General features: G+C 42.4%; 1 protein-coding gene and 1 long non-coding RNA gene across 2 annotated transcripts in view; one reads left to right on the top strand and one right to left on the bottom strand.

The window, feature by feature from the left end:
• Nucleotides 1-1,480: 1,480 nt before the first annotated feature.
• LOC130526234 (uncharacterized) overlaps nt 1,481-26,770 on the top strand; it is a 37,799-nt gene continuing 12,509 nt past the window's right edge. Inside the window, exons 1-2 of the long non-coding RNA XR_008950689.1 lie at nt 1,481-1,704; nt 2,161-2,204. This is a non-coding gene — a long non-coding RNA (uncharacterized LOC130526234). The remainder of the gene's footprint in view (nt 1,705-2,160; nt 2,205-26,770) is intronic.
• On the bottom strand, nt 6,531-25,277 carry npffr2a (neuropeptide FF receptor 2a). Its single transcript, XM_057033711.1, has 4 exons — nt 24,945-25,277; nt 19,273-19,604; nt 15,197-15,296; nt 6,531-12,977 (listed from the first exon to the last, which is right to left on the bottom strand). Exons 2-4 carry the CDS (start codon nt 19,595-19,597, stop codon nt 12,122-12,124), a joined length of 1,281 nt encoding a protein of 426 aa, XP_056889691.1. The 5' UTR covers nt 19,598-19,604; nt 24,945-25,277; the 3' UTR covers nt 6,531-12,121.

Here is a 26,770-nt window from a genome sequence, read left to right as displayed (position 1 = left end):
GCCCCAAATTTGCCAGTTTTCACCAGATTACCAGACTGATCCCTGTTACTGAGACATTTGATGATTTTCTGCCTGACTGGGAAGAAAAAGCTGCAGCCAGTCAGAGCGATCCCGGAAAGCCTTTGGAGATCAATCGCATATTATTTTTTTTTAAAAACCAAACCAAAGAAACAGCTTTCCATCTCCTTTTGAACTCCATATACAAAATTCATAAATACAAAACTCAGTGGTAGATTTTTATGCAACACTTTCCAGACCAAGACGATGATACGATGAAAGGGGATCAGAATTAGATCGTACTTGTCATGCGGCGCTCCGGTTCATGAAGGGCAAAGACAGTCAAAAACTCAGGATTATACACAGACTTTGTCGCCATCGCTCTTTTTTATTGAAACAAAATGTTGAACAGTTAAAAGTGTTACCATTCTAAGTCTTGAATACTGAGAATCAGATTAAAAGCTTCATTGGAATTTTATATAAACTAACAGGAAGAGACATTTGTAATGAAACCAGCCAGATTTATATCCCTCTTTAGAAATTGCTTGCATTGTGCAGCCTATAATATGGGTAATATTAATCCACGGGTGGATTAATCCATTGGCTGATTCCAGTCTTTTGTCGGGTTTGTTATCAGGCATCAGATTGTATTTTCAGTCAGTTTAATCGGATCAGCTGTGATAGATTTCCAGAAGACTTGATAGTAGTAAAGAGCTCCCAAATATTTAAGGGCTTTTTGGGGTTCCCACTTCCTCAAATGTGAAAGATGCTCCTGTTGAGGGTAGATTAGGAGGACACCTCTGGAAACGCCTCCGTACGAAGTCCCAGAGTCCAGGGGAATGGCGAGGTTACCCGGGGGCACACAAACCTCTGAGCTCTCTGGAGAAATGGGACAGAGGTTTGACAAACAGGAGAGCAGAAACAACAGACAGGCACATGCTGATACCTTCACTGACTGGTCCTGCTCTCTGGGGAGGATGGAAACAGGCTCGACAGCATACTGGGGAAAGAACAGCACAACGTCCTCAGCGCTGGCTTGTCAGACGGAGGGGGCTCATATTTGTCTGTATATAGACATGCTTATGCTTCTTTTCTCTCTGAAGTGTCACATGATTTCCGCTGTGCTGAGTTTCCTGCTGGCACTCTGAGCTGAACCTTCTGACGCTCAGCCGGCCGAAGCTGAGCATGACTGATGAGGACTTATCCTCCCAGCTGACACACAATAAACTTCTCTGCACTTGGGTGGCTGCTTCCGGCGATGCAGCTGAAATCCACAAGATGCGTGACCTCTGGATTCCTGCGGTATTTTCCAGAAAGCAAAAGCAAAATTACCCGTCTGCACCCTTTCTGACCCACTGGGAAGGAATATCATCTCTTTGATCTTTTGATCCATTTCTCTTATTTTGTAGCCATTCCTGCCTGGAGTGAACTTTGACCTGCTTTACACTTCCTGGATCCTTTTGCCCTCCCACCCCCTCTGACTGTTGGCCCCGCCCTGATTAGTCTCACCTGTAGCATCTCCGGTCCACGTGTTCCCTCTCTACTTGGATGTCCTGTTTTGGATATTTCTGCATGGTTTCTTGGATCGGAGTTGTGGATATTTGCCTGTTCAGACCTGCTCCGGCTTCTGATGTAAGCTTCCTTCTCATCAAACAAACCGCTCACACTGTTCTGGATTTAGACCACCGGCCATGATTTCAATTCTCAGTGAGTCGTTAAACATTTTAATAAACTAGAATTATTAATTAATCTGTAAAAAGCAAATTGTTTGAGTAGGAATTATGAATTCTTTAGTGTATATAATGTATTCACTCCCCCGCTTACCTCATTACAATGTCATGTTACACCCCCACACACACTCCTCTGCAGCTATTTCCTGCATGTGTTAATTGTCCCTGGTATTAATGAAATGTACAGTACATTGTAGGAAAATGTAAATTTATACACTACATATGATTTACCTCTAATCTGCTATCGGGTAATGCTGCTGTTTGCTTGCTCATATTCATTTCAGAGGAATTATGTGCACATCCTTACACAAGAGTTGGGGTTCAATTCCTCGCTCACAGACAGAGGCAGCCTGAAAGGAGTTTATTTAGATGCAGTCTTGGGTTATTTTCTCTGCTCAGCACAAAGGCGTGATTTGTTTCCTCCTGTCTGTAGTGGTGATGTCTCCCGACCTCAACATCAGCCCATCATCTCCACAGGTAAGTGCATGCCAGTTTAATCCAACCGCCGGAAAGTTTCAAGTGAATGAAACTACTCTCATGAAGCATTGTTAGTTCTGTGGTGCCTTTGGAGGACAGGAGTCTGGAGAAACCGGTGGGAGGGTGGAGGCGGATTTCTATTAGCTTCCATTTAGTCATGGATCTTACGTAACCAAGAACCATGAAAGCCCACTTCCTTATCAAAATGACTGTTATTATGTCTGGAAAAGCAAGCTTTTGTGATCCCTTGGTGTTGATGTATTTAATCTCAGTAACTGATATTATTGAGAACAAGCTGAGCAATTTGTCTGAGCATTTATAATGAGCTAATGTTGGGTCCTTACAGTTGAGGGAAGGTCACGGGCTGCGTGATGGCCGCGCAACGTACATAACAAATGGATCGATTAGACGAAATGTTCTGGTGCAGAAATCCTGCAAGACGGACGTGATGACTGAGGAATCAAAGACGGGTTCAAGGTTATCCTGAGAATGAAACTTCATCTTTCAGTCGTGTCACTGTGGTTGCAGAGAAATTCTATTCAGACAGGTGAGCTTTTGTGGCTGCCAGACAGCTCATCTAGGCTAGTGTGAACGCTTGCGTGATGCTGCGGCCGACTGTGTGAGTGGCTGTGAACGAGGGATAAGACCAGCGAGCCGTTGTTTTTTCCCTGAAGCTGCTTCGGCTGTTCTGTGACTAACATCTATGATTTCACTAATCGCTGAAAAGTCCTATCTGATCCACATGCAAGATAGCGGCTGCAGGCGTGAAATAGCTGTGCGCGCTCAAAATGCAATATTGATCACATTTTAACAGTTTCTGCGGACATACAGAATGTGGCACCACAGATGTCCTCAATGAGCTGAATACAAATCCACACTAAAGCTTCATTTTTGATTCCACCAGCGTGACAGCCGGCGCTCATTTCGGGAGGCCTGCTTTGACTATTAGATCTGACTTCAGACACCTTACTGACATTCAAACATTCCTAAGCATAATCAGTCGTGCCAATTCCACTGATGTAGCTGCATAAATGTGTCACTGAACCCCAAACATCTGCTTCACACACGCTGGAACTTGAACGGTGCAGCCTCACAGCGCCACGCCTTTTGATGCAACACAGGTTTATTCTACAATCTCTGCTCATCAACGCTGAATAATGAGGCCCATGTTCAGTCCCCTGGTCCTGAAACGCCTTCTCTCTGCTGCTGCCCTGATGCATGGCTGCCCTGGGTCAGGCCGCTGGAGCTCATGCTCATCTGCCCCCACGTTTCAGCCTCGCTGCCGCTCCATCAGGGCACGGCAGCGTTTGGCTTTGCTTTAATCAACACTAATGAACCTATTGCGGGGAGCCCTCTCGGTCGGTAATTAAATGAGATAAAAATTGAATTTGACTGAATTTTTAAGGTTTAGTGATATCTCAAGGCAAGGTTCCATCATTTGTTATTGTGGAAAGAAAACGCTCCATGTTTCATCATGGGATCAAAAGTGCAGCAGCTCCGAGATGTAACCGTAACCTTTCAGATCAGAGCGCCGTGCTTTTCTAGGTTGATCCAGAAATCGATTCAAACATGAAAAAATGATATGGGTAAAAAAAAGTAAAAAGACATGCAGTGGACAGAAGATAGATGTGCACTGGACTGGCAAATTGAATCAAACATCCCATATTAAGCATGCCTTAAATACCCCTGCTGCCAGTGACACCTCCATCTGCGTACTGTAAAGTTATGTCACTGCCTTCACCGTGTCACTATTTATATACATGAGTTCGCTTGTGAAATAGACGCCCAATAAATTGGCTTATGTTACGTAAACCTTTGTCTATGTTGCACATAGCTGCATTTTATCTTTTCTTTTCTGCAGGATGGTACTGACACCATTCTGCCTCGTTACCCTGGTCCACATAATGGCACCATTCCAACTCCTAAGGGGTAATGACAGTGAAATTAGCAATAATAAAAACACTACTTTGAAGGTTACTTAGAAATGCTGCTTCAGTAAAATTCTTTAGTAAAAGTTTTATCAGTAGAAGTGGTCTCACTGCGGGGGAATGAATTTTGTAGAATTTTAGGGCTTGAAATCTTAGTATGGGACAGGATTATCTTCAAAGTCTAAAGATGAAAAGTTTTGCCTCATCTTGAGGGCAATTTTTATGTCTTTCTAGCTTCACAGGGGCTGAGGTTTGACTGGTCAAAAGCGCCAGCACAAAATATCCCAGGGTGTTCTGGAATATTGGTTGAAACAACACCGTTTTCGCCCCTCTTCTGTGCACATCACTGTCATCATATCAGTGTCATCTGAATGCAGCAGGTCCAGCCCTGAATGACGAGTAGCGCCACCTCTAGCAGATTCACAGTCGCTGCTGCCAATCAAACGGAGGAGGAACAGCTCACAGAGGGTTATTTTCCCCCAAATGCTGGAGACAAATATGACTCGGTGCCTTGACACGGTGTTGTTTCCTCCTTTTTCCTTCCTAGAGGTGTTGTGCATTCGGCACAGGCTGACGTGAGGGAAGTGGCGAAGTTTGCCAATCAGGAGATTTCTTCTTTAATGTGTACCAGAATCACTCTAGGGAATACTCCAGGGAGCCGATAATTCCACAAATGGAAATTCCACATTTTCACCTTTGTTGGGTTATTGATGCTGCCGCTGTATCGGTTATGCAAGAATTCATGAAAAATACAGCAGCTGCTGTTTGAAACAATACAGTGAAATGCAATAAAGAGCCAGACAATTATTAAAAACAGTACAGCAGAGCTGAGCACCGGATAATTGGGTGGAAGTCTGGCATTTGTTTGCTTAGACTGATGGCAGAAGCAGGAGAAGGTGCGGCACTCGTCTTTGGTGTACAACAAGTGCTGGAATTTTATTTAAAGGCACAGGGATTAAAAATAGTTCTGAAAGTTTGCACATAAAGAAAATAAACTTGGTTTGGAGTGATGGCGATGGCGTTTCCATCCAAATCCTAACCGAAGCACCGAAACCTCCCGGTCAAGCGTAGCCAGGGACCAGCTGAGACAGCATCATTAATGACACCTTTCTGACGGACAAGACGAGAAACTTGCTGTACAGTTGTAGGTCTCACAGAGAGAGGAAGCCATGGCAACCGCTGGAATCTGTTTAGTGTCAGAGAAAATTTGATATCACCTGTCGCACCGGCTTGCTAAAGGTCACCGGATCCTGAGAAGAGTTTGTACTGACGGGCAGAGACACGGGCAGAGACGCCATGAGAGGAGGGGGGTTGACACCTGGAGTGGACTGAATGGAAAAAAAGCCAGAGTTCATATTTTGATTTGAAATTGCTGCATATATGAAAAGATGTGTGTGAGAGGCGGTGAAATCTAGCCTTTACAATACTGACTGCACAGATGGAAAACCTGTGTCCAAGTCTTCACATCTTGTTCATTGCCTACAATGTTTATATTCATGATTTAAAGATGAATCTCCCAGCAAAACAATTATTATGAGTGTCATCATAATCATCACAGAAAAAATGGGGGCTTATTTTAATCAGAATCTGTCACTTTCAGATTCGTCTGCCACAAATGTTCAGCATCAAGTGGAGAACTGCCCATCACAGAAATGAAAGCAGAAAGACCATTCCCAGACCCCACCAGCAGCCCCTGCTGGGTAAGGGAACGTCTCGATAATGCCCTTATCCTTCTGAAATGAAAGGAGAGGAGCGGCAGAGCAGCCATCCTTGACCTTTGCTGTGAACATGAAGGAAATCGCTTTAATGCTCAATGCCCATTTAGGACTGCAGAGTAATTACCCCAGCAGATGCACTTTTCTGACATTTGGCTGGGAAGGATTTGATCTTTCTGCTCCTTTTTTGGTCAGACAGATTTCTGTGCCAAGTGCTAATGTTGCACCACAGTTGGCGACTGAAGTGCAGAAGTGCAGAATAAGACACAGTGCAGGAATCTCTTAGCAGCTGCATGGCTGAGCAACCCAGCATTCTTCAGAAGGCCTTAAAACTGAAGAGGACAGATCGGTGGATTACACAAATTTGAGACTTGAGTGACAAATTGGATGGCTGGTCTTTATGGGAAGTGATGTAATGCAGGCGTAGTGAGCAGGTCAGGCCTTTCGGACGGGGAGGGGAGGAGGAGGCAGGAAACCCTCGGATCCATACGTCTAAAGTGTTTTACTGCAGACTTTAGTTGCAGATAAATATTTGCATTAACCAGTTACAAACGGTTCTGTCTTATTTGCACTAATATGCGAGCCTTCATATCATAATCATTGGTTATGATGGTTGTTTTGCTATTGCTTTATACGCTACAGTGCAAATGATTTCACCGTGCCAAAAAAAAAGACCTTAAATCTTTGTTTTGAAGGAATTGAGACAAACATCTTTATTTAATTACCTCTGTTCACAGGAACACTGATGCACCCTCTCACGTACATGAAAATAACTTCATACAAAGGCAAGACAGAAATCAACTAGACATTTTTTAAAGAGATTAAACACAACCAGACTTTTGTCCCCGTTGACTTAATATTCACACATGTAGTTAAAACTAATGAACAAGCCCAGGCAGGAGAAATCACACCTCTGCTGACAGATACGCTTTGTTTTGTTTCTTCTTTTATTTTTTTTTATTTTTTAAAACTTTCAGGACAGCCTGCAGGCCTCCATCTGCATAATCAGCCAGAGGGTATTTTTTTTGTTTTTTTTCTGGAATATTCTGGGTCTTTTGTACCTGAATTTCAAACTAAGAGCCACAGAAAAATCACACGTCCATTCACCAAAGCCTGCTAATGTCTTTCAAAAAGGGAGCAAGGCACTGGAGCCTTCGGTGTCCTATCTGAATGGACCTTCAAATACACGGCAGACAAACACGCAAGTTTAGCCAGCTATTATTTTAAGTCATGCATGAAATAAAAGATGCTATCACCCCGGAAAATGAACCATAAGAATCGAGGCGCACCAATCGAAAAGAACTTTATGTCCCAGATGCCGGAACATGTGCAAATATAAAAACTTGCTAACCCTGTTTTCTGAATCAGTCTTGATGGGGGATTGTGTTCTCACAGAAAGCATGGATCTAACTGAAAGGCATGGTAGGATGATCAATCTATGACTCAGCAACCAAAGATTTCCTGCTAACCATCACATCCGTCTTGGCAGTGTGTGCTTTGATGGGAGCTTTGGTCTTCAAGATTCACATCAGGTGTAAAAATGAAAACAGGATAATGCTGCAGAAACCGGGGTAAAAATGCTGAAATTGTAATATATTTTTTCACAGTTAGGCATCGATAGAGCTTATGGAATGTTTGAGCTCCAGAGGGGCGCCATTGCTAAAAAGGATTTGGGATAAATGTTGGAAATAATTCAAGAAAGATGCTTTTTTTTATTCTGCTCTGCCTCCACAGTCCCAGGCCTCGATATTCCTCTCAATAACGCTCTGACAACAACCAAACTACAGATTTGGTCAACTAGTTTTTAAACATAATCTTTGGTCAAAGGCCAAGTTAACTTCCCTCTTCAGAACCCAAACATAAGAAATCCAATGGGGAGGGGATCACTTCTGTATCGGTGCTGTTGTCCATTGGGTTCGTTAATGTACTCTGTCATATCATTACCATTCATTTAATAATAGTTTTTATGACAAACGCTGAAAGGCCACATTCAGACCGACCTCAGCCTCGTGTTCGGGGTGGGGGGGGGCTTTGATGTCTCATGGTTTAAAAGTAGTCTGGTTTGAAAAAGTGTGTAACATTCTGAATTATAATACCGGTAATCCCATCCTATTCTGTGGCGGCGGAGTCATTAAACGTTGACGGCTAGTCCTAGTTGCTATAGAACATCACCTATACAGAACCTGCGCAGTGTAACGCAGGAAACGGTACTCGGTGTAGATGGCTGCAGAATTTAGGGGTGAATTTCTATTATTATATGAGAAAAATATTTTTCCCACAGGCACAAAAGTTAATTTTCTTCTTATAAATTTTCCGGTGATAAAATTCATCTGCCTTTTGACAGATTCTGTGCAAAGTTTTCCAACCTAGCACACTAAACCCCGACTGTGAACGTTGCCGTGATGTTTTGTGCAGACAATCAAAGAGGTATTACTGTAGACGTCATTTATAGCCCTTCACAAATAAACAGGACCCCCATTCACTCCATATAAAATTGACTCTCCTATTTGCATTTGAAAACAATCAGCTTTTGGGTCCTGACAATATTTTTTTTTCCTTTTTCGTATAACAATATTTAGTAACAGACAGGAAAACACAGTTTAGTATCTCCCAGTGGCGTATGAATAACACACCATAATAGTTTGTATGCTGTCATATGCTTTTTTCTTTTCTTTTTTTTTAAAAAAAAACCTTCATATTTGAAGCAAATCCAGAAACTCGCTTCCGCGCTGACAGTGACTAAATTGATGTTTTATCACAGATGAAGCACTCAAAGCTTTAAATGAGTCACACATAAATTTGTACTATTTATACGACATTGCATGTTCACATAAACACACACATGCTATTACACAAAATATTTACACATGCAGACTACACTGACAACTGTCTTCCTGCAAAACACGAACATATTTTACACATTTTTTTCCCCAATACAGGCACAGAGAGTACAAATGTTTTACATTCAATACTGGACAGCCAAGTAAAAATACAGTATTAAGTTCAGAGTCAATATTCACTTGGACAGAATCATATCCAATTGCATCCCACAGTGCATTGCTCCATACAATGCAGGAAATTCAATAGCATATAGGAATAAGATTTAATTTACGGACTGAATATGTAAACATGGTTCCCAAATGGTCGGCCAGTCAGAAAATCACAGTAAGACACAGGCTCTCAGAATGTTTAATGTACAGTAAGACTCAGCCTAAAGGAGCAGGAGGACCCAGATCGATCAGAGGTCAGCAGAGCACCGAGCTGGGTGTGAGATTGAATCAGAAGGAATGTAATTAGAGCCTAATGAGCCAGGTTTCTCAGCCCTGAAGGTTAGGGGTGTTTTTCTGTTTGTTAGTGCCTTGTCTCAGCTGTATCTGCTTTCTTTAACAATGGGAAACTTCATGTAGATGTTCCAGCATTCACCTGATCCACATCACAGAGTTTTTTCCCTTCCCAATCGGATTGTGTGCTTCACTGCCCCAGCGTCGGTCCCAGTGACTCGACCCACTTCAAGTCGGCCTGCGACAAGTGCGTGTGTGGGTGGCTGTGTGTTTGTGAAGGTCCACTGGGCCTCTGATGGAGTCTCTTCTTCATCCTACAATAGTCACAAGCCTTTGTCTGTGGAGCAACTCTTGCGTGAGGAAGCTCCACGTGACTCCAGGAGACAAATATAACAACAAAGACGGATAGATTATAAGCCATTGATTACAGTCAACGCGTTCCGCCTCCGATACATTTCCATGGATATTAGCGGTGACGGCAGGGGGAACGGGGCCAGGTTTTTGCAGATGCAACCATGCAAACAAATCTGCAGGTTGTTGGCAGCTTGAATGTGCATCCATTTGTGAGTGGAATGCAGTATAGCTGGTAGCAGAGCCGACAGTCTTTCACCGCTCAAATCAATCCGCGTTATGGATTTTCCCTTGAATTTGGCACTGGTTTATGGAGCCGAGGTCAGCTGCAGTTTGTCATAAAGAAAAGCACATCGCAGGGTGAAGCAAATGCATTTGCCTGTAAGAGAATGGGGTCGCTTCTGGATTTTACACACAGGCTTTTCCCTTATTATGTCTCCAACAAAGATGGCTCAGCGTCTCGTAGGGCAGTGGGCCACAGATGCGCCTCACGCCAACCCTGCTGCTGCTGCGGTCCTGTTCATTTCACACAAGCACAAAGCAATGCTTTAAGTTCATCACGGCCGGGGTGTTTAAAAATAAATAAATAAATAAAGCCTGTGGAACAACTGCCTTAAAAAATGGAATTAAGGACCACAAATATGGCAGCTACAGATACATCAACTATAGCTTTTCAAAGTCTTTAGGCATTTGTTTAATATCTTTTCTGTCGTTTCTTTACAAATGTACAAAATTAGGCCTCTTCATAAATAAAAACTTTAAGACTTTTGACAATGACGGCAGCAGAAACAAAATTAAAATACATATTAAACATTACTTGTAGACAAATCATCTGTTTAGGGGTTGAGGTCGCCCTCACCATCACTCCGGGGTTCATGTGGCACTTTCATAACAAGTTCATGAGAGTCGTGATGTATTTCATATCAAACTAGCATCATTACCTGTTTATCTACATGTTTAAAGAGTAGATTTCAAAATAAGAGCTGCTATGTATGCGTGCATATGTCCCCTATCCATTTGCCTTTAATGAACATCTGCTTTTTTTGTTGTTGTTGATCGAACCGAAGATAACGAAGTCAAGCAGCTGGCTTGATGCTTCGGTGTGTCAGACATGAACCAGGGTACCTTATCTTGCTCTCATCTCTCCTTCACACAGCAGCCGCGGCAGATTCTGCCTTGGTTGCCAGCGTTACGGTAATCTACCACAGAATAATTAGCCAAAGTCATTAGCCCGAGTAATGACTATTAGCCACTGGTGGGCCATTTGAGTTTGACACACCACTGTTTCCACATGCTGATGGGAAGCGCTCGTGTCATCCTATTCTTCATAATCTAACTTCAAATAAGAAGAGGTTGGAAACATGAATTGCTTGTGTTCATTGTTTTCCGTGACCCGCCCCCCTCCATTAAAAAAAAAAAATATGTTATTTTGAAAATGAAATGGATTTGTTCTGCTTTTCTAAATCATTATACACTGAAGGATTTGCTTTCAAATTTGAGCCCTTTGAGTTTCACAATGCACCAATCTGACTTCATGAAAAATCACATTTCATTGCGTTTGATGATTAAAAGGGTCACACATGATTTCTTTTGAAGACCAAGTGAATGTTTTGGATGTTTTTCTTCTAGAGGACCCCACACTGTTTTAAATTATAGAGTAATCTTGTCTGCCAACAACAAAATATGTCAGATGCACCTTTTTACATCTATACAGGTAAAATACAAACAAAGTTTAGAACATCAAACCACAACGTCTCTGGAATAATTAACCGGCAGTGTTGGAGCGTTATGTTCGAAAGGGCTTGTGATATTAGAGCATTACTACAGAGAGAATTGGCATCAAACAGTGATTTACTATAGAGAAGAAACAAAAACCTACAGTTCTGCTTCAAACGAATCCATAAAATGTAAAATTTACAGACAGAAAATTGTAAAAACAAAGAGATAATTGGAATTTTACAAAAAATAAGCCATTTGTCTTCACAGCCTCATGACTGAGAGCAATTTTTTTACATTTACTGGCTGGAAGTCTGCCACTTGCATTAACCTCAAAGCAGTTTGCTGTCTTTTTTCATTTCATTTTGTTTTGTCTGTGGTTGACAAAATGGGTAAAAGTGGCTGTTTGCCCAGCAACAAATCATTACGATTCTCTCAGAATTATAACTTTATTCTGCTAAACCTACATTTTATTTTCCACAATGTGTCAATCAAAGCTACTAAAAATATAGGATCAGGAAATATCCTCTGATTAATTCTAGCAAGTGTTGGGAATGCAGATCTCAGTGCTAAAATCTTCCAAAATTTCATGGAGATCCAACAAAAATAGATCATTCATATGAAAATATGAGGAAACCGCTTCCTGCACTCAGCCAACACTGTTAATTACTGTTGAATGAGAACTGTTGTTTTTTTTTAGGTTTTTTAGGAAAACTACATCTCACGTACATCACGTTCCTTTTTCTGATGAAATGGGTAAAGGCTCGACTGAGTGTTGTGGAAAGGTCATACACGTGTTCCAGAATAAATGCAGGCTTTCAGCTTCCAAGTGTGGCTCTATTGGAGGACCCTCAGAAGGCTTTGTTCTTCTGAGTGCACGACTTCAGCTTTACCGATGGAGTGTGAAAGGGTCTTCCGCAGATTCTTCAGATGGACACTGCCGTCACCCCCCCACTGCTGCAGGACGGCTTCTCTAGATCCTCCATGATCAAGTCTTGCTCGGCGATGTGGTTAACTCTCCTGGAAGTGGGTTTCCTGTCCAGGCTGTTGAGAGAGATGGGCTCCAGAGAGGTTTGTGCATTATTAGCCGGCAGCACCGAGTTCCCCTGAAGCCGGTGTGAGTAGGTCTTCCTCCGCTGCCCGTCTGCCGTGCACAGGCTGAGCTTGAACACGGCTTGAAATCCTCTGCGGAAATTTTCATTGAAGAACCCGTAAATGATGGGGTTGACGCTGCTGTTGAAGAAAGCCAGCCAGTGGGCAAAGGGGTAAATGTAGATGTTGATGATTCTGTATTGCTGCTCGGTCAGTCTGGCGTAGTCGCTCAGCATCATGAGGGTCCACAGAGGCAGCCAGGAAAGGATGAAGAGCAAAGCAACAATTAGGAGCATTTTAATAACCCTTTGCTTTTTCTTGGACACGGTGTGGCGGTTGTCGTGGCCCGGCTTCCCTTCCACTGGGACGGCCGTTTTGAAAAGCGTGATGCCGATCCGAGCGTACATGATGACGATGAGCGAAAGGGGAGCAAGGTAGATGTTTGCAAACAGGACGGTGGTGTAAATCTTCCTCATCTCCTGATTGGGCCAGTTCTCTCGGCACCAGTAAAACGGGCTGGTTTTGTTGTCATAGCCCAGTAACACTCGAACGGTTTGTTCCTTAGTCACTTGTAACATCACCCCCGAGGGACACATAATGGATATGGCCAGGACCCAAATGGCAACTATTATCAGCGCAGCTGTGGAGATGGTCAGCTTCTGCTTGAATGGGTAGACGATGCATCGGAATCTGCAAAAGGGTTAAAAGAAAGTTATGGTTGGCGGTGGGCTTAGTGAAGAGGGGGGGGAGCATCATTGAATTATAAAACTTTTTGTCTGAGTCCTTTGCTGCATCGTTTGGTTTGTTCTGCAAAACAACCTTCAGTGTGAACTCACTTTTTAAACAGGAATCGAGACCTCCTGTAGACCCTCAGCAGGACACACCAGGGTCATATCCAGCAGCATGTTGCAGCTGATTGTATTATTCCTAACACGCAGCCACAACAGGAAGTGAAATCCTTTTCATATGGATTTTATTTGGGAAAACCTATAGCTCAAGTTCTTAAGAACAATATTATATTACATAGAACCTCCCCAGGAAGTCATAGTCTGTAGCAACGTGTGTTAAAATATCTGATGTCCCAAATATATATGTGTCAATTTCATTTAAGGCATTTTCTTGCCGTTAAATGTAAGCAGCAAATTGCAGCATGATGTGGTTGGAATATAGATGCTGCTTAGTCAAGCTCCAAAACAGTTTTGCCATAAAGCTGCTAAAAAAAATCCTTTGCAAATTCATCAACGGAACCGGAGGCTATTTCTGTGACATCGCGTCATCAAATGAGAAGATTTAGGTGTTTAATCTGTCACGTCTTGGGTTTTTTCTTTTGCTGAATGCTAAAAGAGCGTGTCTCAAGTCATTCTGCATTAATCCTGAGTTTGCATGAGTCGGGGGGGGGGGGGGGGGGGTTGCACTTGCATCTTGCTGTGTCACTGTTATTTAAATTGATATGGCATATTTCCTCATTCTTCTTCAAGTGGCTGTTTTAGTAGCACCATGAGAGAACTTGTGAATCTGCTCTATATAAGGCCCTCCATTACCACAGCCTGAGGGACAATTGGCAGTAAAATCTTGGCACGCCGTTTTACAGCCTGTAGGGCGCTTGTACATAAGCTCTTCTCCCTAGTGTTGAGATTCTACAACTTCTATTGAGGTTTTTATAGAGATTTTGGAGGATTAGCATCCAAATCGTCTGGCAACCAGTCACCTTAGTGGTGGGTGGGTGGAGGGGGGTAATATAAATGTACTGTAATATAAATCCAACACTAGTTTTTAAAATCCTGTTCTTCTCATATTGTTCACAAGTATCTGTTAGCATGACGACAGCATGAGTATCGCACGGGCTGCCCACAATAGAAGGCCACTTAAAGTGTGCACTTTTACTCTACTGGTGGGGTTCTGGGGGATCAGAAATCCAGGCAGTACCTGGTGCGACCACCATTTGCCTCATGCAGTGCAACAGATCAACTTCGTGATCAGGTTGTTGATTGTGCCTGTGGAATGTTGGTCCATTCCTCTTCAATGGCTGTGCGAATTTGCTTGCTCTTGTCAGAAACTGAAACGCGCTGTCGTACATGCCGATGTAGCGCATCATGCAAGAACTGGGAGGAATTGTGTACAGATCCTTGAACAGGCAAAACAGAAAAGAACACCTGTCCAAAGTGCCTGACGCCATCAATTGTGAGCATTTTGCTGCTCAAGCTTGTTGCAACCCTGATGAAGTCGACGAGTATGCAGTTGAGCTTCTTTGAGACGGCTATACAGTAGAGATAGGGCTCTTGCTTTTGTTTGTCAGTATTACAGAGTATCTGACCCCCCTTCTTGGGGTCCCTGGGAGGAGTACTTGAAGCTCTAATGTTCTCCTTGGGGGGCATCGGTTCTTGATTTAGCAGTCGGTCTATACTCCCACACCCGCATATGGTCATGAACTTTGGGTCGTGCCCAAACGGACAAGTTCACAGATACAAATGATCATACTTAGATTCCTCTGCAGGGTGGATGGGCGCACCCTTAGAGATGAGTGAGGAGCTCAGTCACTCCAATAATGCAGATAAAGGCGAGACATAAGACAAAAGTGTTGCATAAATGCATTTAAAAAAATTAAGTTATTATTATTAAGTTATTACCGCATGCTCTTTTGCTACACATAGAAAAAAAATTGGTCTCCTTGCAACTGTAATGCCTCAGTGGATGGAGTTTCTGATCCTTTTTCAATTATATTCATACTAATAAAAGACAGATTTTGTTTTTACAGATGAGTAATGAGACTCAGAGCTAAAGTAAGCTTTACATGAACCTTCAGCTTGAAATCCTTGGGTAGCATTTAGCTCAGAGTTGCTATAAAAAAGGAGAATTCTAGGAAAAGGGAGAATTTTTCTGTATAGGATGACACACAATAGCCACCTTACCTGTCAACAGCAATAGCAACCAGAGTGAAGACAGATGCTGACACAGAGATCCCTTGGACCATACCACTCATTTTGCAGACCAGGCTTCCAAAAGGCCACCCTAACGACAGGAAAGATGTGGTCAGGGAGAATTAAGCTCATTCATGTAAAGTGCAGAAGGAGGCGAAGGAATTTGCAGAGATATCATATCTCAGCTCCTGCCAGCGTACCCCAGTAGCAGTTTGCTGACAGTGTAGGTGTGTTTTTGAGGCTGAATCAAAATAATCGCACTGCAGGCTGTCATCAGCATCATGCTCAGCATCCACCTTGTGGTGCTTAATCACCAGATGCATTCACATTAAGATAGCCCGTCAGTTGTAGTTTATGTATGTACGGGCTGTAAATAGTGATCGAGGGTTGGCTTGATTGCACTTTTGCAGCACTCACAACCTTACTTATGCTGGCCTGAATATGCTGCGAATGCTAAATCCTTCACTTGCAGCAGAATCAAACTGTTATTGTTACATCAAACAGATTAGACAGGTTGTGAAGGATCTAGTGATTTTGCTGAGGACGTTTTTAAAAATCCTGGTTTATGCACATGTGTTGCAATAACACGATCATATGTGACACTTAATCAACAGGATTGATCATGATACTACCAACAGATGGAAGAATCTGCTGATGTATCTCAGATTCTGTACATGTCAGTCTATGTCTCTGAAAGCTCTGCACAGCATGAGGCTGACACCTAAGCCCTTCCTGCTGGGAATTCTGGGAGATGGCTAAATCTGGTTCAGTTGTTTGATTGACATGGCTCTTGCAGTCGCAGCTGAGTTACTTCATTTTCACCTCTGTGACTTGTCCTCTTGTCCCTCTATTCCAGTTGCCTTTGTACTTGCTGTGGCACTTTGTTCCAAATATCATGCTGACTGGAACTACCAATCTGCTCCACTTGCTCTGATTTGAGAAATGTAGCCAAAACCCTTCCAGCCAACTCCTTTGTGTTTTTTTGCAGAAAAAGAGTGTTCCCTTTGTCATCCTCCATCTCCTTCCTGAAAAGGCCTTTTCTATCTCTTACATTTCACTGAACTGGAAAGATGGGATATCTCTTCCACCATGACACATCGTATCCCATTTAGGTGACCAAGAAATAACAATATCCACTAATGGGTTTCATGAAAGGATCGTTTGATGGATCATTTTTGTGGTGGATAGCTTAAGTAGTTAATTAGGACTCAGTTTAATGTGTAAACTATTTTAAAATAAACTGTGTATTTCCTCCTCCTTATAGAAAAACACAGATACTATAAATAAACACCAAGGACAAGACATTAATCAGGCATAACACTCTGACCACTGAAGGGTGAAGTGTATCCTCTTCTCAATGGCACCTGGGACGGAATGGGAAATGGAGTAGTACGCAATTTGCTGAAAAAATGGGCAAATGGAGGGATTACAGGGAGGCTGACAGACGATCTCATCGAGCATTGCAAACAGTGGTCCACAGAAGGACGAGTGGAGAACTGGCACAACTGCGATGTCGTCTGATCGAAGACAAGATACAATAGCTCAAACTGCAAAAACATTTAATGCAGGTCCAGTGAGAAAGGTGTAAGGATACAGCTATGTTGACCCCTATCATCTTCTGAAAGGGCCAACAATGGGCCCATCAGAGCTGCACAGCAGTGTAAAAGGGTGGCCTAGCCTGATAAATGTGTGTATGAATGGTATGCTCTCTCTGTGTGTACTGTGTGTCAGGTCATTAAATCGTCCAAAGTCACTTTGGATAGACCAGCCTTGATGGGAACATGAGGTGAAAGTCATCAAAAATGTTGTCAGGTATGCAGCTACATGAATATGCAGCATTAGGTGAGTTCCCAGCAGTACTTGCACATCAATATACATAAAAGTATCTGTATTCCCCCGCACTGCCAGGTCGGTGGTGTACAGCATTCCAAATACTTGTATGATTTCCCTTGGTGATATTATCTAATGAGAATGCAAATGTTGACTACAGGGCATCAGTATTTTAATTCTATCAGTTGTATAGAAAAGACTTCATTTTGGTATAATATTAAATGTTTTATATTTCTGTCTAATGACAACCTTTTCCTTCAAATGTGGAGAAGCTGTTGGAGAGGCACCACTCTTCCACTAAAGCTGGAAAGAAATCATCAATAATTAAAGCAAAGCTTCAGCCATTGATTAACTTCACCTCATTTCTGTTTGCAAAATTACTTTTTCAGATGATGTTTTAAAACTATGAATAATTTAACATGCGCACATATACAGTATATTTAATATAATAATAATCCCGTGTTAATCTACTGCACCAATACTAATCTGTCGTTCATGGGAGATGCAAGCTGTCAGTCCTCTGTTATGTCACCACAGCTGGAATGTAATCACATAAAATCACTTTCCATTTGAATTTCGTCAAACTCTGTCTGTGTCGGAAATGTGACAATAGAGTCTGATTAAACGTCAGAGTCAAAAGTCAGGAGATGAATAATTGCTCCGTAAACATTCAGGCAATTGTTTAACACTACTCTAATGATGGAGGCGACTTTTTTTATCCACTGGGCCTTCATAGTCATCCTATAGGAGCGCCTCTAGATGGGAGGAATCTGGCTGCAGCTGCATTCTTTTTAAGAATCCCTCATGTGAGATGTTTGTCATGGAGCCCTGGCTGTCGGGCTTGATTAGTGAGATGTGTAAAGACTCCTGACCTCTGTTAAGCATGTTAGGAACTCTGCTGCCGCCACCAATAACAAAGTCACCTCCCCTGAGCTGGTCTTTCTTTTCCCAGCGGCTGCTAGATTAACAAAAGCTGCTTGTAATGATGTTCAAAACTTCATATCAGCATAACTCTGATCAATGCAACAACACTATTGCAATGTACCGGGTGTGATCAACATTCTTAAAATAATAAACAAGGTCTAAAGAAGGCCTAAAGAATAGGTAACACTTTGTGTCCATGTGCCAACAGTCAAATTAGGCTTAGAAAAGATAGATGTGCCTCCAGTTTCTTTTCACAGGAAAAATCTGCCAAATGTGAACAGAAAATTGTACCTTTGAGAACCTTTTTTTATGAGGCTGCTGAGCATCAGTTAACAGAAATCAGAGAATATTATACAGGCATATAATTAATAGTGTATAATTGATAGGTGCACTAATTGCTTTGTTTTGTGCACATATTAAGATGGAAGCAGGTCTTAAGTGCTAGAATGTTGCTACTGTAGCCCAAAATGATCTAAAATAGCTGAACTATAATTGATAGCATTTGCATGATGGCAATTCCTTGTTAGAGGTGTGGTTTCTTTTTTGCTTTTACTTTATTTGTCTTGAATGCAAGACAAATATCAATAGAAAATCCATAAGTTAATCTATCAGCTACATTTGAGCTGGCAACTGTAAACCTATGAATTGGAAAAATTGAAAAGCATGGTAGGTTGTCCAACATGTGAACATAAAGCGTGAAGGACAGATATTCAAAATTAACATTCTCCCCACGCGAGACCATCAAACGTCTCCTCCTCCCCTCATATCTGCTTTTTTACCTCGAATACACTGAAATCATTTGGGATTAATTAACAAAAAAAAACACCATGAAAAAAATGCTTAAAGTGCCTGATGTTTGGTCAAATTAAATAATTTAACCCTTTATTTTATAGCGAGTGATCATATTTGATCATTTTTGCACATCTTTAAAATGGGGCTGTCCCCCCGTCCCCGTGCACAAGAATCACAAGACTCTGTCAGCCAATCAGGAGAGGTTGGGCTCCATCCCAGAACACCCCATAAGGTCATCATAAGGGGTCAAGAGAGGGTCCAACATAGACCCTGCAAAGAAGCATTTTTGCATTATTTTATTTACCTTTTTATGAAAACCCAATTTTTTTCTATCTATATTTGCCAGTGAAGAAGTGAAAGCGTGCTTTTATCTTCTACCGACATAAATCACCATGACAGTTTAATTATTTCCATCTGATCTCAAGCCTCGACATGACATGCGGAATCTCCTCTTGAAATTAATATTTAGACTCGAAGCATTGCGGCATGTTGTGAAATATGCTGTTTGTTATTTTGCTCACCTGTAATGATGTTGTCAAGGAGAGTGGTGGGCATGCAGAAAATCCCCACCAGGAGGTCGCTCACGGCCAGATTTAGGATGAACAGGTTGGTGACGGTCCACATGTTTTTGCTCCTCAGCACAATGAAGCACACCACTCCGTTCCCCAGCATGCACACCACAAAGATCAACAGGTAGGACACGATGAAGATGGCCGCTGTGGACGGCTGGTGCAGGTAAAATCCAACATAGGTGATGTTGTTCCGAGGCGGGACAGACTCGGTGGAGTTGTAAAATGTCCAGTTGTCGTACATTTGAGTCAGGTTGCTTTCGAGATCTTTGCTCATTTTGGACCTAAAAATGGAAATGCAGATTGATCTTAAAGTCATATGGGTCAAAGGGCCAATAAAAGGCAATGCACACACACACACACACACACACACACACACACACACACACACACACACATACTATAATGCTTCAATCGCAGGCTTAAGCGTAAACACAGCTGACGCAATAGCTCCCCCGTTAGTGTCTTTCCATGACCTCAGGGCTGTGCAGTAGTATCACCTCGACAACACAGGCTGCCCTGTTGAGGCTACAATTAAGGTTATGTTCAAGATCTGGGCATTAAAAATTCATCAAGCGTTAAAATTGTGTTGTTGTAATAAGAGGCCTGCACATAATGTAAACACAGGCGTGTAATCACTGTGACGTGCTCTGTCACAAGTCATCACTGAGAGCGGAGAAGACCTTTAGCAAGGACGACTAAGGTATGAAAATGAGCCTAAATTACTCCTCTGGGAAATGGATAAAGAAATGAGAGGCCAGATAATGGTTATAAATGGATAAAGCGTGGGATAAACAAGCAACATGGACATATGTAAGAAAACCTACACTTTATAGAGGAAAAGAGATTTACTGTATGTTGTGCGATGAGGAGTCGGACTTGAAAAGTTCTCTCTGGATTAGAAGTGTTTTCTCCTTCAACATAATTCAGTGAAGGAACTTGTAGGCATTCCTACATGAAGACTGAGATATTCCCAACATGTCTGCCAAAATATTTTCTATGGATGAAAAAAAGTGCAACTTTTGGCATGATTCAAGGCAAACCACCGTTTGGCCATGCACGGCAAATTATATACACGTGCACACTACCAGTATTAAAGCGGGATGACTTCCAGGGTCGGCTGTTTTTCTTATCTGTGAAAAAGAGTGGTCGTGATTGTTATCTGCTCTTTCTCTCTGTCTATTGGAACGTACTCTTTTCTCATTGATTCATTACATTTGTAGAAGATCAATATGAAATGTTGGCTCTGGAATGAGGTCTGGCTCAGTATCTCTGACACAAATGACAGATTTTAACACAGGCACTGAGAATCGGTTGGGTTATTACGATCATTCCAGCTGTGAAATGCTTGCGTGTGTATTTCCTTCAACAATGAGACTGTTGACTGTGGTAGAGACAGTTTTAGGTGAAGGTTGAGGAAATGGTAGCAACTGTCACACACTGGAGAGCTTGGGCGTTGACACCCTCTGGTGTGCTCTGTCCTAATCGTGTTCTCTACCACACTGCTGATCTCGCAAATCATTTAGGAAATCTTTTCATCCCCTTTGACTGGTCTGGCTGAGTTTTGTCACACTCCTCTTCAGCCACGCCGTCCTGCCTCTGGTTGTTCTGAACACAAGGACTTCGGCTCCAGTACCTTTTCCACATTTTTTCCTCACAGCTTCCCCCTTTTGATTCATGTACGTACGTATGTTATCCAGCTGTGAATAACATTCCGTGTCTCCTACTGCGAGCCTCCGTTTCTCCAGGTTTTCTTCACCCACGTGCATTAGCCTAGTTATTATTCTGTTTACAGTGTTTGCTATGTCACATTGAGAAGTCTTACTGTCATAGATCTTGACAGTGCTCATGTCAACAATCCCTTTGCATCACATCGTGTCCTATTTTATCTAAGAAATAGTCGCATTAACATTTTCATTCCCTCTGAACTGGAGCACAGCCATACAATGACAGGAAGACCAGAAAGCTAGCGTACGCCAGATTGGGTAAAAATGTGACGCCATCTTTGTCCCCGCAATGTGCCAACATCCATGTGGAATTTGTTGTTAATGAACTGTGTTGATTTTGATAGCTGCAATGTTAGTGTCGTATTTATGAATCCCAAGCTGTGGCAGAGAGTTGACTGACAGGTGTAGACTAATACACAGTGTGATATTCTTCTGAGACGTGAGCCAACTATCATATAACCTTCACATAACCTGTAGACAGAAGCTCATAATATTTCTCACGCAATCACACTTGTACCACACAAGAGATAAGAGGTACAAAATGGTTTAATATCAGGGTCTCATATGATGACAGGCGCGGTCAGAATGGACAGCAACTGCAAATATATGACTTTCATATCCAACATCAACAGACAGTTCCAAGGACTCACTGTGGATAAAATTTTAAATAGTTTTAACAAGGATAATGAAATTCTCCAAAACTGAATACATTAAAAATCCTAGAAACTGGCACAAAAAGGTGATTATGGTATCGGCAGTATGGAAATAATGCTCGGCTCATCTCGGCTCTGCACACAGTGATGGTTCTAATGCAGTGCCTTTCCATTAGTGCCTGGGACTGGTGCTCGCAGAATGGTTATGCAGTATGTGCATATCGGCAAGTAAATCTACATGAATCTGCACGCCACAGAGGCAGATTACATGCAACCATGCACGTCCCCTTGCAAGAATTGAAAAGGTGCGATAGGAGGAACAGTGTGTCTTTACTTAAAAAGAAGAGAAAATGGAGTACCACCTTTGACATGGGAAGCAAAAACATGAAACTGCATCGTGTGTTCTGTTCAGAGAAAGAAACCAAAAAGGTGGAGCACAAGCAACACATCTCTTGAAGGGGACGTGCTATGCAAAACTCACTGTAGTAATAGTAAGGCTATGTAGTAACTCACTGTCTCAAAAGGCTCCATCTGAATCTCTGTCAAGCAATGATTGGAGCTGAGGATTGCCTCCCATACAGCCAAAGCTACCTGTGCAAGCAACTGCCAGTTTCTTGTTCTCACCTCACCTGCATGCGACTGCCTTTACCGCCATCGTGCACAGCCCGAAAGCTGTTCACAGCTGCTGTGAAACCGGTGAGTTTAGAGACCAACTGTGCTCAATCCTTCAGGGGTTTTTTGTCTTTCCCACATAAGCACTTTACTGACATTTTACTTAGACAAGGAACCATGTTAACTTGCAAAAAAAAGAAGCAGAACACATCGCCTTTGAATTACAAAAAGAATGACAAATACGTATTTCTGAAACTGCAGAAAGATCTCAGGACACCAGTCTCGCTGCAGATGTTCTGGAAAGTGGGGACTCGTCGCATTTAAATCAGCATCTGAGTGAATTTTGGGGTAATCATTCTAATCAGTCCACCAATTTAATGCAAATCAGTTGCTTATGCATGAAGCAGGGATAAAAGTAGTTGGCTGAGGCTTCAAATTTCAGGTGTGAGGTTTGTTATATCTAATATTAGGAGCCAGTTTGGTCTACCTCTTGCTGGGTTTTATGTTCGACTGTCAGCCCTAGAGCCTCTTTCCTTCACATCCTAGAAAACGAGAAGAAATCAGCTGTCAGAGTGAAAATGTGACACCACAGACAACAGAACAAGCGCAGTCACATCCATCACAACGCTCAGCAAACATTTTCTAGGTCCTGGACGGAGAAGTAAATCGATCTGAGGAGAGAAAATCAATCCAAGAGCAAATGATCAAGTGTAAACGCTGGAGGAAATGGATGCATTTGCTGTATATCCACAGTCAAATGATTCCTGTCTCATCACCTCAAAGGTTGCCGAGGAAGGAGAGTTTCGAACCCACCTGCGAAACGTCAGGCTGAGTTTTGAACCGAGTGCAGGGGCGACCACTGACACTTTGAAGTAAGAACTTCAAAATTGAACTGTTTGACCAAAATGACCGTCATTATGTTTGGTGGGCAGAAAAGTTGGTCTTTGACGCCGAGGTGCACCAACCCGCAGGAGCGGCAGAAGAGAGACTGGTGCAATTACAAAATTGCACCATGTCAGGAAGTTAAACTGTTCAATCAGAACGAACTTCCGCACATTTTCCTTACATTCATTTGAGCTTCCGTTGTCCAGTCATGTAGCTATTTCCTAACATGTTATCATGACTTGCTCAGACATTAGGTTGATAGATGGCGATTTACATTCCTTTGGAAATGTGGCCCTCAGATTTTGTGGGAAGGTAATCTGACATCAGCAGATGTGTAATTGTGTGAAAATGTGTCTTTTAACTGGAAAATAAAATCCTCAGATAAAATGCGCACTGAAAAAGCCTCATCGCCAGCTCGCTGCAGCTTCAGAGGATATCTGTCACTTCCCTGAACTGTCAAAGTTGGGTTTTAATTGTGTCAACAGCCGGCAACAACAAAAGGACTGCCATGCAATGACAGCTTCTCTATAGATGCTTGCAAAAAACAGTCTGTAAAATGTGATACATTGCTGTCAGGTTAACAGTATTTGCATTGGAGGAACGGCAGACGATGATGATTTCATGTCATTTCAAGAAAAGATGAATAATAAAAGTGGTTGCTGTTGGTGCGGAGTGTTGATGTAATATTCATTTAAAATGGGAAATGAATATTAAGTCAGGTTGTGGAGAAAATTTCCTTGCCAATATTTATTCATGTAAGATTAGAAGACCAGAATATTCTTCCACAATGTAGGGGCCAATTTTGATGAAAATCAAAGGCCAATTCGACTTTGACAGCAGCCATGAGCAGGAAGTCTTTGGCTTGTCATTAGTCCTGAACCATTATCACAGCGTCTTACGGTGCAGCCAACAGTGGAAATGAAAATGATGTGGACTGCAGATGGACCAAAAGCTCACAGTTCACATACTTCATGAGAATATATGAATAATTAATTAGCTGCAAATTCAGCTCCAACTTACCCAAGCCCATCAGAAACTGAGCATTGATACAGGCTGTCTTTATTTTTACTCAAATTGCTGCTCACTTTTAAATATATGTAATAGTACAACTGTCTGGGTATAAACATTTGTGTACACTTGAACAAGGTTCAAAACAGCGCATAAGAAAGCGATTAGATCAGCGCACAACAAGGTTAGGAAATGTCTAAAGGCTAATTGCAGAGTGTAGTGGCAGTGAATATTAACATTAGCTCTGATTTGCTCTGAAAATGATTCCTTTGTGCTGCTGTTCAGCCTCTTCAAATTTAGCCTCCGCGCAAAGACCTCGGCATACAGTGTGCCAACAATGTGCGCGTCTCTGCGCTTTTTATGCGCTCTTGGGAACCTGACATGGGAGGGGGGGGGGGGCATTCATTTTCCGAATGTTCTCAGCTCGGAGCCTTACGCGTGAAATGCGGATTGTGATCAGGAAGCCAACTTGGAGACCTGACTGTGCGCAAAAAATACGCATGGATGAGCATTGCTGGACAAAGGGTTCTGTGTCCAAAGGATCCCGGCGCATGAAAGGAGCAAAAACTAGCTGGACACAGAGTAAAACTGAGTTACTGACCAGAAACAGTGACGGAAACCACCGGAATTAGTTTTGGATGTAAAAAAAAAAAAGAAAAGTTCTGCTCCGACATCAATCAATGTCAAGTCACCGGCAGTCTTATCATTTGCATTTTGGGCTGTAATAAACTTGTCTTACCTTTGGTTATCTCAAACCGGGATGACGGAAAGATACGTTCTGGGAAAATTGGAAAGTTAAAAGAAAATCCAGTATTTCCCCCCCTCTGAGTCAGATGTATGTTGTCAGGACAAGGTGAGAATGGAAAGCGGTCAGACTTCGTCCTTCCGCGGTGCTCAGTGTCGCGGACGGGGCGCGCATCGTGTAGCACCAGCAGCTCTCAGGCAGGCGTTCGGAGCGCAAGTGGAGGATTAGAGCCGGGCTTGTGCGTATTTGATTCTGTGACGTCGGGAGTGAGGGGTGGGATGAGGGCTGGATGAACAGGCTAATGGTGGAGTGATATCCCCCTGATCTCATCCAGATGCTGTCCCTCAAATGTCAACAGTTTGCTATAAAAAGCGACAGCGGGGCGGATAGTAGAGAGGTCACAGATGCCACCGAGCTGCTGTACGTCTTTCTGGATTTACAGTACGCACGAACTGAACTGACGCCCACTGCGCTTTACACCGTGATGCACGCGGGAAGTGCGCACAAGGGTCTCGCTTGATAAGAGTGGCTTTTCCCCAGAAGCCCCAAAATGACAAAATTAAATTAAAAATATGACTTTTTAGTGCATAGCACCTGTACTAATTGATATAAGTGATTCCAACATTGCAAAACAAGCATTTATTTATTTGTTAGAACTGAAATGTCTTTATATATTTTTTAAATACTTGATTTTGGTGGCTGGTTGGTTGAACTGGAATTAGGAGTCAATGCTCTGCAAAAAATTAAAAAAATTTAAAATCTGCCCCATAAGCAAAACATCAGTCAGGGCTGGAGTGCAGTTTCCTGGGGGAAATCTATAAATACAGAGACATTTGAGCATTGGTGGCTGCAAACCGTTGACTGTGTATAATGGGTGGGTCTGTCACACTGATATGCTGCATCTGACATATATTCTGCTGCTCCCCACTGTCAAATACAGCTTGTCAGATGGAGGCAGCCAGATGTCAGTGAACTGGTGACTCAGAAGCTTCTGACAATTGATGCTTGCGGGGGTCTTTGTCTGCTTGACCACTGCTCATTCGTTCAGCAGCAACAGCAGTGCTGTCAACGGACAAGTAGGCTAAAGAGCATTTCCTGCCTCTCTCCCCTGTATCACTCCTCACTGTCTTGTCATTGTCTTGCTCCACATTTTTTTAGAGAACAAAAAGGGAAAAAAGCTACGTAATACTTTTTACTTGCATAAATGATAGTGCAGACTTACTTCAATAGAAACGAATGAAGCAAACTCAAAAGTCGACTGTGTTTGGCCTTCAGAAGTCAACGTCCGTAAGAGGATTCTGGCAAACAATCCCAGATTGGATTTAATGATCTGGAAGAATTCATGGAGAAAAATGTTTTAAACGCACGATCGATCATCATGATGAAGGACCCTCTTAAGTTTGCTACTACTGTGAAACTTCCCTCATCCTCATTTAGGCTCGTTTACAGATATAATTAACTTACAAGGCAACAAAGGATGCTACCACATCCAAATATGCTCTGTGTATAACAGTGCTCACTTTGGTTCCTCTGGATCCACATACAGGTAGAAGTTTGCTGAAGTGCCCCAGAATTCCTGATATTCACTGATGTGAGCATCCTGATCCATCTCTCTGGGCTCATATGGATGAGTTCAGATTTTGCTTTCAGAATCCTGGACTTCATATGTTCCCGTATAGATTTTAGGATATTTCTGTCTAATAGTTGATTATTAGATGTCTAAAGCAGTGCTAACATGGCAGAAACATTGAAAGCTAATGCTAACATGCTGAATAGCTCAACACTGATGTCGCTGACAGATAATTTGAAGTTATATTCCA

The sequence above is a fragment of the Takifugu flavidus genome, chromosome 5 (assembly GCF_003711565.1).
Source record: "Takifugu flavidus isolate HTHZ2018 chromosome 5, ASM371156v2, whole genome shotgun sequence".
NCBI lineage: Eukaryota > Metazoa > Chordata > Actinopteri > Tetraodontiformes > Tetraodontidae > Takifugu > Takifugu flavidus.
Note: the sequence above shows the minus strand (reverse complement) of the source record. Positions and strands in the feature narration are given on the sequence as shown.